General features: G+C 39.9%; 1 protein-coding gene across 1 annotated transcript; it reads left to right on the forward strand.

The window, feature by feature from the left end:
• Positions 1-758: 758 nt before the first annotated feature.
• LEPROTL1 (leptin receptor overlapping transcript like 1) lies at positions 759-11648 on the forward strand. Its single transcript, XM_069485227.1, has 4 exons — positions 759-864; positions 5855-5930; positions 7845-8031; positions 8874-11648. The coding sequence occupies exons 1-4, from the start codon at positions 849-851 to the stop codon at positions 8988-8990; spliced, it is 396 nt and encodes a 131-aa protein (XP_069341328.1). The 5' UTR covers positions 759-848; the 3' UTR covers positions 8991-11648.
• Positions 11649-18768: the final 7120 nt, after the last annotated feature.

Here is an 18768-nt window from a genome sequence, read left to right on the forward strand (position 1 = left end):
ATTGTTGCAATTTTACGCTTTTTTGTGTCTGTCTCCCCCATTGTGTGCAAGCTCCTTGAGAGCAGAAACTACACCTGGTTTTGCTCACCTCAGTGCCTAGCGCTGTTCCCAACATATAATAAATGTCCAATATTTGTAGAATGGCTAAATAAACGTACGGGACCTCTGCGCTCGCGCTTTCTCTCTCTCTCTTTCCTACCCTTGTTACTACCGAGAACACAGCGATTCTCACGCTCCCAAAGGACTGGATGTGTATCAGATCAAACCTTCTCTGGGCCCTGCTGCTCCCATCTCTGGAGGTGGGTCCCCATCGGAACCCCAGTTTTGTGTAGGAAACCAAGAAGCCAAGTGCAGACCACCCTAGTAGCCTTACTTCCCCTTTGTGACAAGGTGAAGAGCGGGTAGAGAGAAAAAGGTGCCCTTTAAAGAGCGTAAAATTATCCCCAAAAGACATCACACGCGCCTTCCACAGGACGGCCGCCACTCGCGCTCCCCTCTCAAGACGGCGGGAGGCTGCGGGACAAGCGAGGCCGCCGGCTGAGGGACCGGGGCTGCGGCACGGAGCTTCCGCCCGACCTGACGGGAATTCAGGGGCCGGCGCCTGCAAGTCCCCCAGGCCGCAGCGGGGGCGGCGAGCTACGGCCAGCCGGGACCCGCGGAGGCGCAGAGCAGCGAGCACAGTCGGCCAGACCGCCAGAGCCGGCGCGCCCCCCGCGCCCTCGCGCCCCCGCGCGCCGCCGGCGGAAGTGCTGCGTGGCGCACTTCCGGGTGTTGTCTGGCCGCCGCCGCGCGTCTCCGGTCTCCCGGCCGCCGCTTCGGGTCGTGGAGCCAGGAGCGACGTCACCGCCATGGCCGGCATCAAAGGTGGGCCTGGGGCGCAGGGCGCTGGAGGGCCGGGTGGCCGCCCGGGGAGAGATACCAGGGGCCCGCGCGCGCCGCCGTCCGGCCCGGGCGCGCGCGAGGTCCCTGAGCCCGGCTGGGCGACCCCGGCCCGCGGTTCCCGTCCCTGCCCCTCGCAGCGCAGGGGGGCGCGGCGCCTTCGCAGCAGCACGGCCGCCACCGCGGCTCGGCTCCGGCAGCCCCCGCTCTCCGCTGATTTCCGCAGCCTGTCGCCCCCCGGACTGAAATAAAAAAAAAAAAAAAATGAAGTGGCTCGCGGTCTTCAGGAGTCCCGTGGCGACTCTGGCCGTCACACACGTTTTGCAGGAGTTTGCATCTGACAGGGAGGCGGCAGAGTGTGGTTTTGAGGAGGTCGAGGCGGCCGAAGATGCCAGTGATGGAAAATCGGAATCATTTGCCACCTAAAGGCACAAGTGCGATCTTCGTGTGCTTGCGCCTTGCGAAGAGGTTAGGGACGGGTCTCCCCGAAGCCTCAGCGACCCACGTCCACTGCCGGACACCCGTGCTCGAAGCTTGACACGCTCCGAAAACGGATGCGTTCCGATCTGTGGCGTTTGTACGATAGAGTAGACCCTGGGGTGGACCCAGAGTGCTCCTGGCTCTCTTTCTTTTCCACAGTTGCACGTTGAGGCTGTTTCAAATTTCTGAGTTTTTCTTTCTTTTCCTTTTGTAAGACAAAATAGTGTGTTACAACTTAATGAATAAATGACTCGTTTATTCGTGTATTTTCTTTAGAAATAAGGAACGTTGCATTCGTTCCAACTGGTAGTTTTGTTGTCAGTGCGATTAGAAACAAAGTTTCCAGCTACTTCTTAACGAATTACGTTAATTTCTTGACCTGCCGCTTTTATAGGAGTAGGCAAGCAGGAAGTGAATAACTTTGATTGCAGTGTTTATCCGTGTGGTTTTTCTTCTTTAAGGACAGCTTTAGTTGAGCTTCTTTCCCGGGGTCACTTTCTTCTGTTTCATGTGTATTTTCAATGACAGAGAACGTTTCGTTTCCCGTATGAAACCTTGTCGTTTGAGCAACTGGAGTACTTTCTAATCTCCATTTGAACTGTACAGACTCTTTTAAATCCTTATGTGAAAGGCATTTATTGTGAAATGCCGTGGTTTTTAGGATGTTGCCTGTTTCCCTGTCCTTCCCCATTTTTTCAGTGTCATTAATGCGAGAGCCTCTCTCTTAAGAAGATAGCTTTGTAATTTCCTTCCCCAACCCTAGGGAAATGCTATATTAAACAAGTGAAAGTGTCTCAGGTGCAATTGTACTTCTGATTTCAGCAGCTTTTTCTGGGGCTATGATTGTTTATCAGGATGTTTCTTCTTCTTGGCCTAACATCTTTATATTGGGAAGGAGTGTTGCTATAATTAGAGACTGTTATGTATTTTTTTGAGCCATTTGTCTATTACTTTGTGATATATTAGATTTTCTGGTAACTCCCAGGTTAGGGAACTGTTCCCTCCTACTGTAATTTCTTTGTAATCACAGAACCGGCATCCTGTCTTTAGGGAGTTTTGCTAGGTAATCGGGCTGTTCCATCGCTAGCCTAGAGGCTTTGGGAGTAGAAACCAGACTTACCTAAGTTTTGTCTTCTAAATGTTACATCACTCAATTACTGTGTAACTCTTGTCTTGTTGATGTGTCATGTCAGACAACAGTTTATATACAAATGATGAAATTTGAATATAAACCAGCCTAGTTGGTGATTTCAAAAGACTGGAAAAAGTAGACGTTTTGAGAAGAGTTTTAAGCAATTTGTTGGCTATCTTATCTAGTTTGGGAGATATCACATAAAATTGTGTTTTGAATGGAAGTATTATCTCCAGGTATCTTTACTCCCCAAACAATTCCAAGGGCCTCACTTTTTCATTATATAATAGCATTTAAAGAGTTGGAAAAAATAAAAAATAAAAGGAATTGGACTCTAAGATGTGAATAAATGCATTAATAATTTTATTCCAATATTAATATTCATAGCAGTTATAATAAAACAATCTTGGTTTATGTTTTTTAATTGTTTTTTGATTCCTGAGCCTTACCTCATCTTAGTCCTTGATTTTTTTTTTTTAAGAAATCATTTTTCATTAACTTTTTAAGAGTATACTCAAAGAGTTTAGATTTTCTTTTTTGATAAGAACGTGAATGATTGTTCACTGTAATGATTGTTCACTGTCATAGAATAGGGCTACCCTCAGAGGCCATCAAGGTCCTGAGGCTACTTGCCTCTTGCCAGAATTACTACAAACATGTTTTTTGAGAGTTTTCTACCTGGTTTAAAATTTTTTCAGTTTCCTCCCTCCTGTCAAAGGTCAGCTCTTGCTTGTATGCAGCTATTTCTCATTTGTTTCCATGTGGGAAACAAGATAATCTTAGAAAATTGTGTGTTGAAAGATACAAGTAACAGTGAATCCTTTTGGGAAGGGAAAGTTCCTTTTCACTTAATTTTGTTCTGGGTACATGAATTACTACTAAAAAAAAAATGTATGTATGAACACAGATAATGCTTTAAAATAATTTTTTTTACTCTAAATTCACACCTAACAGTTGTGTCATAAAAATAAATTAGTAGCTTCTGAATATCAGAGCTTAAGGGTCTGTTTATAGAGAATGTTAGCTTTAGTGTATGGGCTTTGTAACACCTATTTTGTCTCTTTTTAGTGACCTTTGTTTCCTCCAGGATCCTAAGCTATGTTCCGCATAAATGGCTTTTGAATAAATGAGGTATTACTGTGGAGCACTTACAGTAATGAACTTAGCTGTCTTAACAGAATCTTTAGTGTTTAGAAAATTATTTGCATTTAAGACCTAGTCTAGTTCATTTTATAGAAGAAGGAAGTGAGTCCCTAAATTGTTTGGACAACTGGTTAGTGGCCAGTAAGGATTAGGACCCAGCCCATTCTGACTGCCACTCTGCTCCATTCGTTCAACAAACTTTTGTTAGTGAATGTAAAGAGCTGGGGCGTGAGCATCAACAACGATAGAACTTGCTCCCTACTCTCGTGACAGTTGAGAAAGAAAGACAACTAATAAGTAGGAAATTGCAGCTGTAATAACTGGGCAAAGGTGAGGCATCCGGCGCAGAGAGGGCCTCTGCGCATGCTCTGGTCTCTGCCTGGAATGCTCTCCCCAGATGTCCACGTGATTTACTCCCTCAATGTCCACGTGATTTACTCATTTCCTGTAGATCTCAGGTGGCAACCTCATCAGAGACTCCTTCCCTGGCCAGTGTCTAGACCAGCACTGCCATCCTTTACCCTGCTTTTCTTTCTTTTTTTATCACTTGACATTTATTTCCTTGCCTTTTGTTTTTTAATCAGTTTATCCTCCCACTAGAATGTAAGCTCCATGAGAACAAGAGCTTTGTTTTCATTGCTCCATCGCCAGTAGCAAGAACAGTGTCTGACACACATTAGGTGCTCAATAGATGTTTGTTAGATGAGTGAAAAATACAATGGGAAGTTGGTCCAGTGAGGAGATTTGGAAAAACTTCAGTGAGGACTGCATGATTGAATGAGGACTGAGCTGAGATCTGAAGGAAAAGTAGAAGTTAAGTTGGAGGAAAGACGAAAGGATGAGTCAAGAATACAAGCCCCATGAGTGTGACAAGGCCATGCTGAGTTTGTCATCATATCCCAAGGTGCCTGTTACATAGTTGGCTCAGTAAATATCTCTTGAATGAATGAAAAAATGTCTGAAGTAGAAAGGACAACATGTGCAGAGGCCACGGGGGTGAGGGAGCCTGCTGATTTCCAGGAAAGGAAAGAGCTGTTGTAACTGAAGTGCTGAGAGCAAGGGGCAGTCTAGTAGCCCGGTGTGACGTGCAGCAGGGGAGGTAGGCAGGGCCAGATCATGAGGACTGATTGTGCACTGAAGAGAACAAATGGTCAGTGAGAACAAACCAAAGCTGCCAAGCTACCATGTTAGTGGGTGTCCTTGGTTTATGACCATTTTAGTTCGGAGAAACATATTAGTTGTATTTGGCAGCATTTAGCCCCTTTACTGTTAATTCTGGTTTGTATATGTGAGCTTTTGTCTTGGAAACTTTTAGACCTTCTAAAATCTTTTGAATTTTAACTTTTCTGTCAAGGTTAATAGACCGTATTATTAACAACAACAACAAATCTAAGTTATTCTCTTAGCCACTGTAGTTGTTTGTACTCACTAGCATGTGAAAGCACTTTAAAATATACTGCTGTGTATGAGAGCGCGCGCCTGTGTGTGTGTGTGTGTGTGTGTGTGTGTGTGTGTAGCTTTAGAAACCGTATTTCACCTGTAGACTGCATCTATTGCTTGTAATGATGCCTAAAAATAGGGATACCACAGTAGGATTGTACCCATTATCCTTCAGGTTTTCTAATGTGTAGGAGATTATGGGAGGAAACATTGCTATAGTTTTACAAACTATTTAAAAATCTGTAACACTTAATTGATTAAAATCATTAACGACAGATATCGTTAACGTTTTTTCTTAACTGTTTTATGCACAGCGAGGGTGTGTGTACAAGAAGCAGGAGCAGATCAGGAGAGGTTTCCCCATAGGGTGAGGCTTCTAAAGTCCAGTAAACTGAGAATTCGGAGTTTCTCCACATACTGCTTTTCAACACTGTAGTGATCTGTGAAGTAAATGTAATACTAATGCCAGAGGAGCACTGATCCTATGCACTGCAATGCTCATTAGAAATGCAGCCAGCAATTGGGGAATGTGGTGGTGTGCTTGCAATAGGTCAGAGCTTTGAAAATCAGTGTCACTTTATTTTGCCTTTGAAGATGCCACAAAAGACTTATTCTAAGACTAAATGACTTACACTTTTGAAGACAAAACACTATTAATGCATTTGAGGTTTCTGCTTCTAGGATTACAGGTAATGTCATCTGCTAATTTTAATATTAATAAAAATATTAATTTAGTTTGACTAATTGATATTTCTGTTGGACTTTTTATTTGCTTTGCAGCTTTGATTAGTTTGTCCTTTGGAGGAGCAGTCGGGCTGATGTTTTTGATGCTTGGATGTGCCCTGCCAATATACAAGTATGTAAAATTTTTGTCTTTTTGAGTGTTTAAGGGTAAAATTTTTCTACTTTTAAGGCTTAAAAAAAATTTTTTTTTACTGCTACTGTAAAAGTAATGCAGAGAAATGTTCATTTACCAAACACAAACCTTTTTAAAAATCATCACTTAAAATTTGTTTGTAAAGATTTTAGTACGATAAGATGCAAAAAAGATTTGGGGCTATTACCTGCTCTTTCATTACTGCTAAGTCGGTAATGGCAAAATAGCAACGCAGTAGCTCAGCCCTCCTGCTCAGTTTTGAACACCTATTGATAATATTAAATACAAGAAAATTTAAAATGTCTTTTTGCAGAAAATACCATAGAGTCAGAACACAACTAAAAAAAATGATATAAACAATTACTTTCCTTAGGATCAAAAGAACTTTTAAAACTTAATATTTAGATAAATTAGTAAAAGAACAATGGACAACTCCATAGAAAAATGAACAACAGATATGAAAAGAGAACTATAAATTGCTAGTAAGCATATGAAAATATACTGAACCTCACTCAAAACTAAACAAAACCCATGAGCAAAGATACAAGGTATAAGCAAACTGCAGTTTTCTTGGAGACCAGTTTGCTTCTGGCTCTCAGGATATATATATTCTTTGAACTAGCTCTTCCACTTCTTAGACTTTCTCATACAAATTCACTTGCAGATGTTTGCTAATATATATGTAGTCGGGGGGAGAGTATGGATGTTCATGGCAGCCTTGTTTATAATAACACACAAACACTTGGAAATGTCCTAAATGTCCATCAAAAGAAAAATGGATAAATTATGGTACATCCATCAATGAAAATACTAGGCAGTCTTCAAAAGAATGAGGAAGAGCTGTAGGCGCTTATACACAAATACATTCAAAATATATTATTAAATGAAAAAAATGCAGTGACCCATTCATATTTTTATGTTTCCCTACATGGAAATACGGCAGGGTCCACAAGCTCAGCAGGAGAGTGGGAAAGAGAAAGGCAGGGCACATTTGGGGACTTTCAGTTTTCACTTTTTGTGCTTTTGTACTGTTTGAATTTCTGTTTCATAAGCATAGATTCCATTTTTAACTTTTCTTCTCTTAAAATAGGAAAGATTTTTAGGTAAAACATAAATAGCTGTTTTATCATAAGCCTCTAAGTATGAGCAAATCTCCACTGTGATATGTGTTTTATTCTGTGGTGGTGTGAAAGGCTATCTATTTCTTTTTAATTTTTATTTGGAAATAAATTTAGACTCTCAAGAAGTTCCAAAAACAGCACATAGAGTTCCCTGTACCCTTCACACAGTCGTATCATTTTATATAACTGTAGTTATCAAAACCAGGAAATGACATTGGCACAATACAGTGAACTAGACAATAGGCTAAAAGCCATCTGTTTTTATTGTAATAAATTCTGTATTCTGACTGCAAGTCTTCAATACTACTTTAAGTTAGTGTTCTATATTTTGATTTCAGTATTTTGGGAGTTCCTAGTGACACAAGGAAGCATTTGAGATTGTTTCAGCTTCAGGTTATCATGCATTAGAAGTCAAGGGCATGAATCCTGAATTTTAGAAAGTATCATGTTAATATTCTCATTTTCCATTTGCCTCTTTATTTATAACTGAACATGGAAAATATTTTGAATTTTGGGCCTGATTCCAACTATTACGATTTTTAAGACATTTTCTTTTAACAGAAGAAAATTTAATCAGTATCATAATTGATTTTAGGGACACTGTGACTCGGAATGTTCTGTTTTCAGTGTGCAAGTTATAGCTTGTTTTTAAACCGTACGGTATTTTGTACCTTGCAATATTCCCCCGGTCCTTAAAAAAAAGAACATATTTTGAGTGTAGGAAAATGACGTAGATCGCAAAAATTACATTAACTTATTTTTCTTTTTCTAGCCAATACTGGCCCCTCTTTGTTCTGTTTTTTTACATCCTTTCACCTATTCCATACTGCATAGCAAGAAGATTAGTGGATGATACAGATGCTATGAGTAACGCTTGTAAGGAACTTGCCATATTTCTTACAACAGGCATTGTTGTCTCAGCTTTTGGACTCCCTATCGTATTTGCCAGAGCACATCTGGTAAGTGAATATATTCTTCTAGTAATGATTTTATATTGGACTGTGTTAAATTTTTCTTGAGGATAGTTTTTGTTAATGACATAGAAAAGAGATGAGAGACATAGGAGCCTAAGAGATAGAGATTAAAATCTTCATTGTTTATTCTTGTTGACTAAAAAAATGATATTGGAGAGCATGGCTTGGATCTGCAGGAGCGGTTGGCTGGCTGGTACTTAACTGTCAGAGTTGGGCCTGGCAACTCCTCCCGTGCAGAACGACAGACCCACCTGCTAAAACTTAAAGCATGAAAGTCCTGAAAGGACTGTGTGCGCCCTGCAGGTGGGACTGTAAAAAGAGGATCAGGGGCTGGACTACATATACTCAGTTCGTCCTCCCAAACCCACCGATCCAGATTCATGCCTTCATCTCTGGGGAGGTAGAGAGGGTTGCAGGCAGAGAAGACGGCCATATTACTCCCCTGTCCCTTTAAGAGAATGTTTCCATCTCTGTCACTTTAAAATTTAATCTGCTCTCTAATAGACTTTTAGATTCACTAAGGAAGAGTTAGAAAATTTCTTTATAAACAGAAAATTGTTGAGTTCTGTGCTGCTTCATTATAGCCCAGAAGTCAAGCTTTTTTTTGAATAATTAACATCTCATGGCAGCTTTCTAAAGGAACCAACGGTAAATAAAAAGAGCAATGTAGAAGTACCATTAAGTGTTCAGCACTGTGCAGGTTATTGTTACAAACCATATTTGTTTTAGATCACAATTCAGATACAACTGGAGCCTTGATTTGCTTTTCATTTTCCTTTTGTTTTTCATGTATCTGTTAACTGAGTGTTTGTATCTTATTTCCATAGATTGAGTGGGGAGCTTGTGCGCTTGTTCTCACAGGAAACACAGTCATCTTTGCAACTATACTAGGCTTTTTCTTGGTCTTTGGAAGCAATGATGACTTCAGCTGGCAGCAGTGGTGAAAAGGAATTACTGAACTATTGTCAAATGGACTTCCTGTCATTCTTGGCCATTCACGCACACAGAAGAAGGGACAGTCATGCTAAATGGTATAGCAAGCCTCTTGGGGGTATTCTAGGTGCTCCCTTCTCAGTTTTATTGTAAGCATACTATTTTCACAGAGACTTGCTAAAGGATTAAAAGGATTTTCTCTTTTGGAAAAGCTTGACTGGTTTCACGCTTATCTATAGTAGGCTTTTTGTGGTGTCCTGCTGAATTTAAATATTTATGTGTCTTTCCTGTTCAGTTTTTTAAAAATCAATATGCAATGTTCAACATTTTTTTAAATGTAATAACCATTTGCATTGGTTAGGAATTCAGAATCCTGCTGGCTGTATTACTGGGCTAAAGTACATCTTTTCTCTTAAAATTATTTAGCCTCCATTATTACAAAAAGTTAGAAAAATAAGTTTTCAATCAGGATGACATCACTCGCAATGTTATGCAAACTTGCAGACCGTTGGCATACCTTACAGACTACATGCTCAGTGCAAATATAGCTGCAATTATACCTCAGAGGGGCCAAGTATTAATGCCCATGCCCTCCATAAGGGCTGCTGGTTTTACTAGTAGACAAGAGTTTTGTGAATTGAAAATTATTTTACGGAATTGCTACAAAGGAGTGCTTTTCTTCTCAATTGTTAGAAAAATTTATGTTAAACTTTAAGGTAAGGGTATAAAAACAGATTTTTGAGATATGGTTTTTATTTGTTTATTACAGAGTAGAATAAGTTGCAATATGGGAAGAAACCACGCTGAAATTCCATTTTTTGAATCCTGTTTCTATTTATAAGTGGAATTTTTGATCTTCTATCAGCTTTTCATGTTTTACCCTGAGTAAAATAGATATACATGGAACTACTACTGATGAGGGACAGTTGTATGTTTGCATTATATACACAGAAAACTTTCCTCCGCTTCCTCCTTTTAACTTATTTTGTATGTTGTATATATAAGTAAAATAACTTTTCAAATATAGTTTAATAACACATAGAAGTGTTTAATTCACCTGGAAAATAATTGCTATGCCATACATTCAGAGCGCCCCCTCCCCCGCAGGGCCTTGACATGATTAACAAGTGACTTGTTAGTCTTGCAGATAATTCATGCATTAACAGTTTAAGATTTAGACCATGATAATGGTAGTTCTTATTCTCTTAAGGTTATATCATATGTAATTTTAAAGTATTTAAGACAAGTTTCCTGTATACCTCTTAGCTGTTTTCATTTTGATGTCATCATGATAGATCTGCTATTTCCTTATAAAAGGCAATTGTGTGAATTAATGCAAAGTAGCCAAATCCAGCTGTATAGCAGCTTCAGACACAAACCTGACCAAAAAATTCTCAGTAACCAGGCATGATCAAATTGTAATGGTCATTTACATCTCACAGTTATCAGGACTTTTTTTCAGGAGCTGATTATGAAAATGTTCAGGTTGGCCCGACGGTGTTTATTTAAGGACATTTGTTTTGTATGTTTATTCAGTATACTTACATAAAAATTGTTTTGCCCTCCCCAAAGCTGAGGAATCATGACAGCTATGTTTTGTTGTTTTATAAGGTTTATTTCTTGAGAAAATGGGAACAAATTTGGGTTTGTTCAGCTTTTTACTGAAGATACCTAAAGCCACAGGTTTTATTGCCTAACCCAAACCATTACTTTTAGCTGTGAGATGATGGGAGGCAGGATGAAGTATCAGCACGTGGCTGTACCCATCACACGTGAGGCTGAAAATGGCTCATTGGTGTTATGATGTTCCAGACCTAAAGGTGAAGGTGCAGGTACACGTGACTTAAACTGCTGGTGACACAGTTGGGAATTCTTTGTGCCTGTGATCTACTGGACTTTTTTGCAGGAAGTGCATTCCCTGGTCCTTTCCCATTTTCTGTTCTTCTAGATGTCAGTGCAGTGCACTGCTACTGTTTTGTCCTCTTGGCCATAGCCTCTTTTTCTAACAGCTGCATATTCTTTCTGTATACTAATTGCATTGGCAGCATTGTGTCTTTGACCTTGTACACTAGCTTGACATAGTGCTGTCTCTGATTTCTAGGCTAGTTACTTGAGCTATGAATTTTCCATAGAATATGCACTGATACAGCATTGCCATTCTTCTATGGAAGGAAAACTTTTGATGATGAAACAATAAAGATTTTAAATATCTACTTTGTGGGTGTTTTTGAAATGAAAATATGCTGCACACTTCAGTTTCTGAAGTGCATTAACTGTTTTAATAATGTGATATATATAAAGCTAGTATGACTTATGTAGTGTTAGGCTTGCAGAGCCTAAAATTTAAACCATAGTGACAAATATTACCATGAAACCCTATGATTTTGAGCTATAGTAAAAGGACTGGTAATCTGGGGAAGTAGAATTTTTACCTAACCTTTTACAAAAACAGTTATAGAAGGTTTTGTTGACATAAAAAGACTACCGATCTAACGTCAAGATCCTACTTGTTCTTAAATTTTCAGAACTTTTTTCTGACTACATATTTTATTATGTATTTATTACCATTCATTGTTAGAGCATTTTGTTTTCTGCAAGCATGTTAAACAGTTAAAAAAAATTTTCTGTGTGGCACAATGAGAACAGAGAAAAGTAGTAGTCTCTTTTTTTAAAATATGAATCTTGTCCCAAATCGTCCTAATTGTAATCTCATTATATACTTTAAAAAGTTTAGGTCATAGGTTCTTATTGTCTGCTCTAATATGATTTTTTGGACATCGTCAATCCATATTTCTAAAGTAAACTCTGGGATATTTATACTGAATGTGATTAGATTCATAAGTTTCAGATAACTTTAGGGTTTCTCCCACCTCTTATACAAATGAAATGCTTGGTGACAGGTATTCTTCCTGCTGAAAAGGCTGTTTGGAAATCATCGCATCAAACTTGAACAAGCAGGCCTGCAACATTACTGTTTAGTGGTACGTATGATTTTGATCTCAGGATGCTTTGTGATGTATACAGTTGGTAGGAAGTTCAAATTCATATTTCCTCCATATAAGCCTGTATGGTCGTTTCTCAGTGAAGATTAGGACCTCTTATTTTTTCTCAAGTCTTCTCATTTTATGGTATTTCTAGGGGGGAAGACATGTTCTACAGGTAAATATTTTAGATAACTGAAGCTGAACTCATTAAGAACTAACATTTGTTTTATTTTAATCATTTGACAAAAGTATTACATGCATCATACACTTGTTCTTTCTTAGGATATACTGAAACATTTTAATTTTTCCTTGATCATTTAAAATTATTATCATAAATTATTTTTCCCCATCTTAAATGTCCGTAGACATGTATTTTTCTGGAATTGTGTTTTCCTTGGCTTTTGTTGCAACTGAGTGTTTGTTGCTAGCACCCCTTCTTTTCTTTTTACCTTGCAAATTTATATGAGTGGAAAGTTGTTAAGGGAAAATATGAGATAACCAAGCTCACTGATTCAATTACGTGACATTTCTGTATACAATATAACATCAGTGGATGTAATTAGAGTTTCTCCTACCTCTTATACAAATGAAATGCTTTGTGACAAGTATTCTTCCTATTGAAAAGGTTTTTGAGGGGTTTATTTTGAGACAGAGTCTCACTCTGTCGCCCAGGCTAGAGTGCCGTGGCCTCATCCTAGCTCACAGCAACCTCAAACTCCTGAGCTCAAGCAGTCCTCCTGCCTCAGCCTCCCAAGTAGCTGGGACCACAGACACACACCACCATGCCCCGCTAATTTTTTCTATTTTTATTAGAGACAGGGTCTTGCTCTTGCTCAGGCTGGTCTCGAACTCCTGACCTCAAGCAATCCTCCCATCACGGCCTCCAGGAGAGCTAGAATTACAGGTGTGAGCCACTGTGCCCACCTGAAAAGGCTTTTTAAAAAAAAGTCTGGTTCTTAATTGCATAACCAGAAAATATGAGCTTGCAAAAGGAGCACCAGATAAGGGAGGTGTTACTGTGCTATGCAGTAGGAGAAGCCGTACAGTTAAGTTTTCTACACCGTAATGTAGGAGTTATTTTGAGCTTAAGATACTCATAGACTTTTATCTGATTTCTTGGGTCTTACATCTCTCTTCACCATTTGTTTTTGGTTGCAAAAAGTCTAGGGATGAAGACACATTTACAGTTTATTTTTTACAAGAAACTTCATACTGAATGGTTTGCTTCCAGTCTCTTGATTATTTGAATCCATTCCTAGGTTTAAGACCATACACTACATATAGGCACAACAATTAAGATATTAATTGTTAAACTTGTAAATTCTAGTTGGGGGGAAAACAGAGAAAATCCAAAAACTGCTTCCATGAGTAAGAGTTTATAACCATAAAACTTTCCATTTTCACTTATGAGTCTGTTTTCTTATCTGTATTTAGAGGCAGTACTAATGGGGAGGGACCAGGAATTTTTTTTATTTCAGGAGCCAGTAGAATGGCACATCTGAAAGAGAACTGTGGCAATTCACAACCATAGAAACCATCAAATAGAATAAAATATTAAAGAATAAACCTTAGTATCCTGTATCGGTTTGTAAGAGCATTACTATTTAATAATTATCTTGATTTGTAATGTGTCTGGCATTTAATATCAGAAGTATCTTTTTCTCTTGGCAGATCAATTTATTTTGTATTATAATGTCATATAAATATATTAATAGCTATAAGATAAAAGTAAGAGAACTTGTTTTAGTTTTTGGAGCCTCCTCGAAATAGGACAGATGTTTTCCTGAAAGCTAGGTTTACTTAAACATTTGAGGATTGTTTCTAAGATGATTTACAACTGAAACAACTTCCTAGGATTAAACTAAGAGAGATGGATTTAATTTATATTTGTCATGGTCTAAATCATCAGCTTCCAAAACATATGTAAAAATTGGCTCTAACATCTAATGAGTATAGCAGTGAAGACAAAGGTATTAGTCCCTAACAATTAAGAAGGGATAGATTTAATTTATTTTTGTCATGGTCTAAATCATCAACTTCCAAAACATATGTAAAAATTGGCTCTAAAACCTAATTATGAGTATAGCAATGAAAACAAACATGTTAGTCCCTAACAATTAAGAAAAAGATGGTTTTGAGCCATACTTCATACTACAAGTGATGTTTGTCATTTACCAGTGTAAATGACCTAGTAATTATTTTCACAGTCCAGTGCTTAACACAGTGGTTTAGAACATATTATAAAAAAAAAAAAAAAACCCTTTCAGATGTTGAGAAATGTCCAACAAGTTAGGTAGAAACTATTTGGTTCACACCTCTGTATTTCACCTTGGCTATGCCACTGAGATAGTTATGCTGAAATTCCACTTTTGGTTCCAGCTTTTTATCTAGAAAACTTCCTTGCTCCCAGTGGCAGTTGTATACCACATGACAGCCCTCTAGGTCCTGTTGGGGGACAGGAAAAAATTGGAGCACATGGTTCCTCTGTGAACTAGCAATCTAGGGAGATAAGACAAAGACATAGAAACATTTCAAAGGAAGCTGATTCTTATCGATGCTAAGAGAGAGGTACGGAGGCTCACGGGATGGAAAGATTTGGGAAGCAAAAGTTAGGTGTAGGGTGATTTTGTGTTCTACTTTGTCAGGTCTTGTGCTGGCAAACAGGGTCCTGGACAAGTGAGCGTTTCTGGAGCAGCATTCTGGTGTGTTCTTCAGCTTCCTGGGATTTAGGAGGCAGTTGGGGCAGAGCAATGGTGGCGACAGCTTCTTGATTCTGACACCCTGATCTCTCAATCCCAGATACCACGGAGATGTGAAAAGTGGTGAGATCCAGGCTCTATGTTAAAGGAATAACCAAGTAGATCTGCTGATGAGTTGTATGGGAGACAGAGTAGAGTCAATGGCGACTATCAAGTTTTGATTGTCCGTGTCAGCTGGGTAGGAATGAAGAAGTAGAAAGAGTTTGAAAAAAATTAAGTTGTAGACCAACATGTCCAAACTATTGGTTCATCATATCCATGTGTTACCTAGAAATACCGTGATTTGCATTATTTCAGACTTTTACCAAACAAAGCAATACTATTGAGACTTGGGACACTTTACCCTTTTAACTATTTTATAAAGTCCATGGGGGTTTGTTTGCATCATAGCTCGGCGGTCACACGATGGGCTCTGGAATTAGACCAGCTGACTTCTAGCTCTTCCTTATGCTAGTTGTGTAAACTTAGACGAATTATTAAACCTCTGTGTCACATGTCTGCATCTGTAAAGTGAAGATAGTACCTACCTCGTAAGGTGGTTGTGAGATTTGAATGTAATATGCAGAGCGTTTACTGAGATAGTGATTGTTAGATATTAGCTATTACTATCAATGTTTCTTACCTGTTTGTATTGCTAAGGAGTTCTCTTTTCTCATAAATGGGTTCTTATTTTAAATCCTTTAAAAATACATTTTAACAATCCAGTCTGTATAGAATATCATGCAGACAGTGGGTCACTCTGTGAGCCTTGCATTATCTTTTGGAAATGCCTGTTCCTGGTCATCTGTTGCAGTACTTCAAGATAATCAAGAAGGCCTGTTGGTTATGTAATAATCACTGCCTGGCTGCTCTGATATGTGCTTGCAGTGGACTGAGTGCACACGATCCTCCCTACCCGACTTCTGCATGAAACCTTAGAAATGATACATATTAAAAAAAAAAAAAGGGAAAATACACTGGCAAAGTTAAAACAAGAAGGGGAAGCTCTGGTGAGTCTGAAACTACAAAATCTCTGAGAAAATGAAAACGGGATCACACTGAAGAGAGAAACTGCAGCCTGAAATGCTTGAGAGAAGGCAAGCATGGGAGGACACCACCATCAAAGGTAGGAGCCATGTGCCTGGGAGGTCTGTTTTCGCTGCAAGTGGTGAAATCCAGGAGCAGAAGGGGGCTTATAGAGGCAACTTCCAGGAGGAGGACTTGGAGTGCCACAGGGGTGCAGCCAAGCCAGCAGGTCTTTGTGCATCTCCACGTACACACCCTTCCCTACCTCACACCCCATTCTGGGGTGGGGAGACTGCCATAACAAGGATGATAATAGCAAGTCCAGAAGACCAGCCAGCTCAGCAGCGTGTCTTTTTCATCCCTAATGCATGGAAGACACTGTGCCTCTTCCTTTAGTGAGGCAGGGACAGCAGGTGGTCTAGCTGGGGCATCTCAGTGCAAAGATGAGTGGGTCACCAAACAGTTCAGGAGTGCCGAATGGAAGAAGATAAATTCCAAGAATTTATCTTGGAACAAACAAAAGCTCCATTTTGCAGTTTTAAGTATTGGAGCCATCCACTGGTCCAGGAAGACCATACCACGTGTCATACAAAATCAGGCGGATGAGTTTAAAGTTACAGAACATTTTACATTTTTTGCACCTAAATCTAATTAGGATTCCCCAGAACCAAACCCTGGGCAAACACTTCATTTTGTTTTTCCTTAGTGGCTCTTTATCAGAATGGATTTGAGTCAGACATATAGTATTATCTTAATATGGATAAACCTTATTCCACAATGTATTCTCCTTCCTGTGACACCCTGTCCTGAGACAAAGACCCCCAAACCTGCCATCTGCTTGGGTAGGAAGGGGAAAGCTATACCCAGAATTACACATCTTCTGTGACATTTGGAATCCTACCTAGAATTCTGCATGGCCTGTTGTAGACATTTATTCATTCCACAGACTTTTTAGAACCAGACATGGAGACTACAAAGTAAATAAAAAGGAATGTGGAGTGGGAATAAACAAAAGTACATATCTTAAATACTACATCATATGTACAGAGTTGATGTGTGATTGTAGAGGAAGTGGGCAATAACAGAAAGGAGAGAGGAATGCTTCACAAAATGATTTTTCAGCTTGGTTTAGGTTGAGTATAAGTAACCATTCAAGCCCCCAACCTGTGTGACAGTTTTAATGCTCTGATTTTTATGCTGTTCCTCTTCCAGAGGATTTCTGGGAAGCCTGGAAATGTTCACTTGTTACACAGGTTAATCCTGGTTGTTGCACCTCAGCCAGTCTCTGGCACTGGGGCTGACTTCCACTTTTCTACAGCCACCTTTTACCATTTCTAACTACTTTTCCAAGTGACTTTTATCATATTTCCTGCACCCCAACCATGAATAAGACCCTCTCCTTTAATCCTACAAAGCATATCTAAAATCAGACTAACTTTAAACAAATATTTTACTAAAGGCCTGAGGAAAAGACAGGAATTACTACACAACTCCCCCTTGCACACACACACACACACAACAAAAACCACGTGTAAAACTGAGTGTTGGACTCACTTGGCTTATACAGTCTATTGGCCATACATCTGCTTGACAGCTGCCCCAGGTTGGCCTCCTCAGCTCTGACCTGCACCAGGTTGCAGGTACCATTTTACACCTCCCCTAAACAGGAGGGATTCTTAGATGAGGTCCCTAACATGAGTGCAGGGCCCACCACCAAAGCAGCATAATCTACAAAAATCCAATTCTTTCCACAAAGAAGGCGGGGATCTTCATAATTAAGCAGATCATCTTTTCAACTCTTCTAATTTAGAAGGAACATTTTGTTTTACATAGCCAGACAATTCCCAACTTACGATGGTTCCATTTATGATTTTTCAACTGTATGGCATGAAAGCAATCTACATTCAGGAGACACTGTACTTTGGGTACCGATACAAAAACATTCTGTTTTTCACTTTCGGTACAGTATTCAATAAATAACATGAGATATTCAACACTTTATTATAAAATAGACTTTGTGTTAGATGATTTTGCCCAACTGTAAGCAAATGTAAGCACGTTGAAGGTAGGCTAGGCTAAGCTATGATGTTCAATAGGTTAGGTGTATTAAATGCATTTTCAACTTAATGATATTTTCCATTTACAATGAGTTTATCAGGATGTGACTCCGTCATAAGTCGAGGAGCATCTGTACAGGAAGGGGTCTGGAGTGGAAAAGAAAGGACTGAGAGGTAAAGATTTCCTTTTCTCTCCTCTAGAGCCTCCTTCCTAATCGCTTTCCCCTTACAAGTGAGATAAACAGGACCTGGAGAACAATGGAGAGGTTAGGAAAATGGGGCAGAGTGGGCAGGAGAATGGGGTTTCCTCTCCTCTCTCCTGGAAGTGATGAGTCGTGGAGAAAGCCTAGGCCAGAATGAAATTTCCTGACCCACTGTCCTTTCTCTGCCCTCGTTCCTACTCTCCCCATTACCGGGCCACAGATTCAAAGATGGGAAGGTGAAGGGCAGAGGTGGTGGTGGTCCTTTGAACTTGAGGATGGAGAGGAAGACAGTGGTGGAGTCAGCAGGAATGCAGGAGGGAAGAGAGATGGGAGTTCTTGTGTACTTGTCCAAAAAAGGTTAACTTCTTTCAATTTTTTAAATTTCACCATCCCAGCTTCTCAACCTGTGTGCTGCAAATGGGTTATAAGTGTGATATGAAATACTGATCCTTTCAGCCCTTGGGATAATCAGACATGGTGTAGGGCTTCTAGAGCCCTTAGACCTGAAGCCCCTGGCCACCAACAGCCTCAAAGGAGGGAGAGTGAGCAGAATTGGGCATGATGGGCATCCTGAGCTCTGTATCTGTGGACTGAAGGGGGTGTTGAGGCGGTGCATGTGCATCTCTAGGGCTGTGCTCAGCGTCTTGCTGCAGGGAGCAGTGTATGCTGCTCCCCATGCTGCTACCTGCAGGAACCACGGAGTGTGATGCCGCCACTGCACTCGAGCCCCAGGCAACAGAGGGAGACCCTATCTCAAAAAAAGGGGCGGGGAGGGGGGGAG

The sequence above is a fragment of the Eulemur rufifrons genome, chromosome 12 (assembly GCF_041146395.1).
Source record: "Eulemur rufifrons isolate Redbay chromosome 12, OSU_ERuf_1, whole genome shotgun sequence".
NCBI classification, from domain to species: domain Eukaryota; kingdom Metazoa; phylum Chordata; class Mammalia; order Primates; family Lemuridae; genus Eulemur; species Eulemur rufifrons.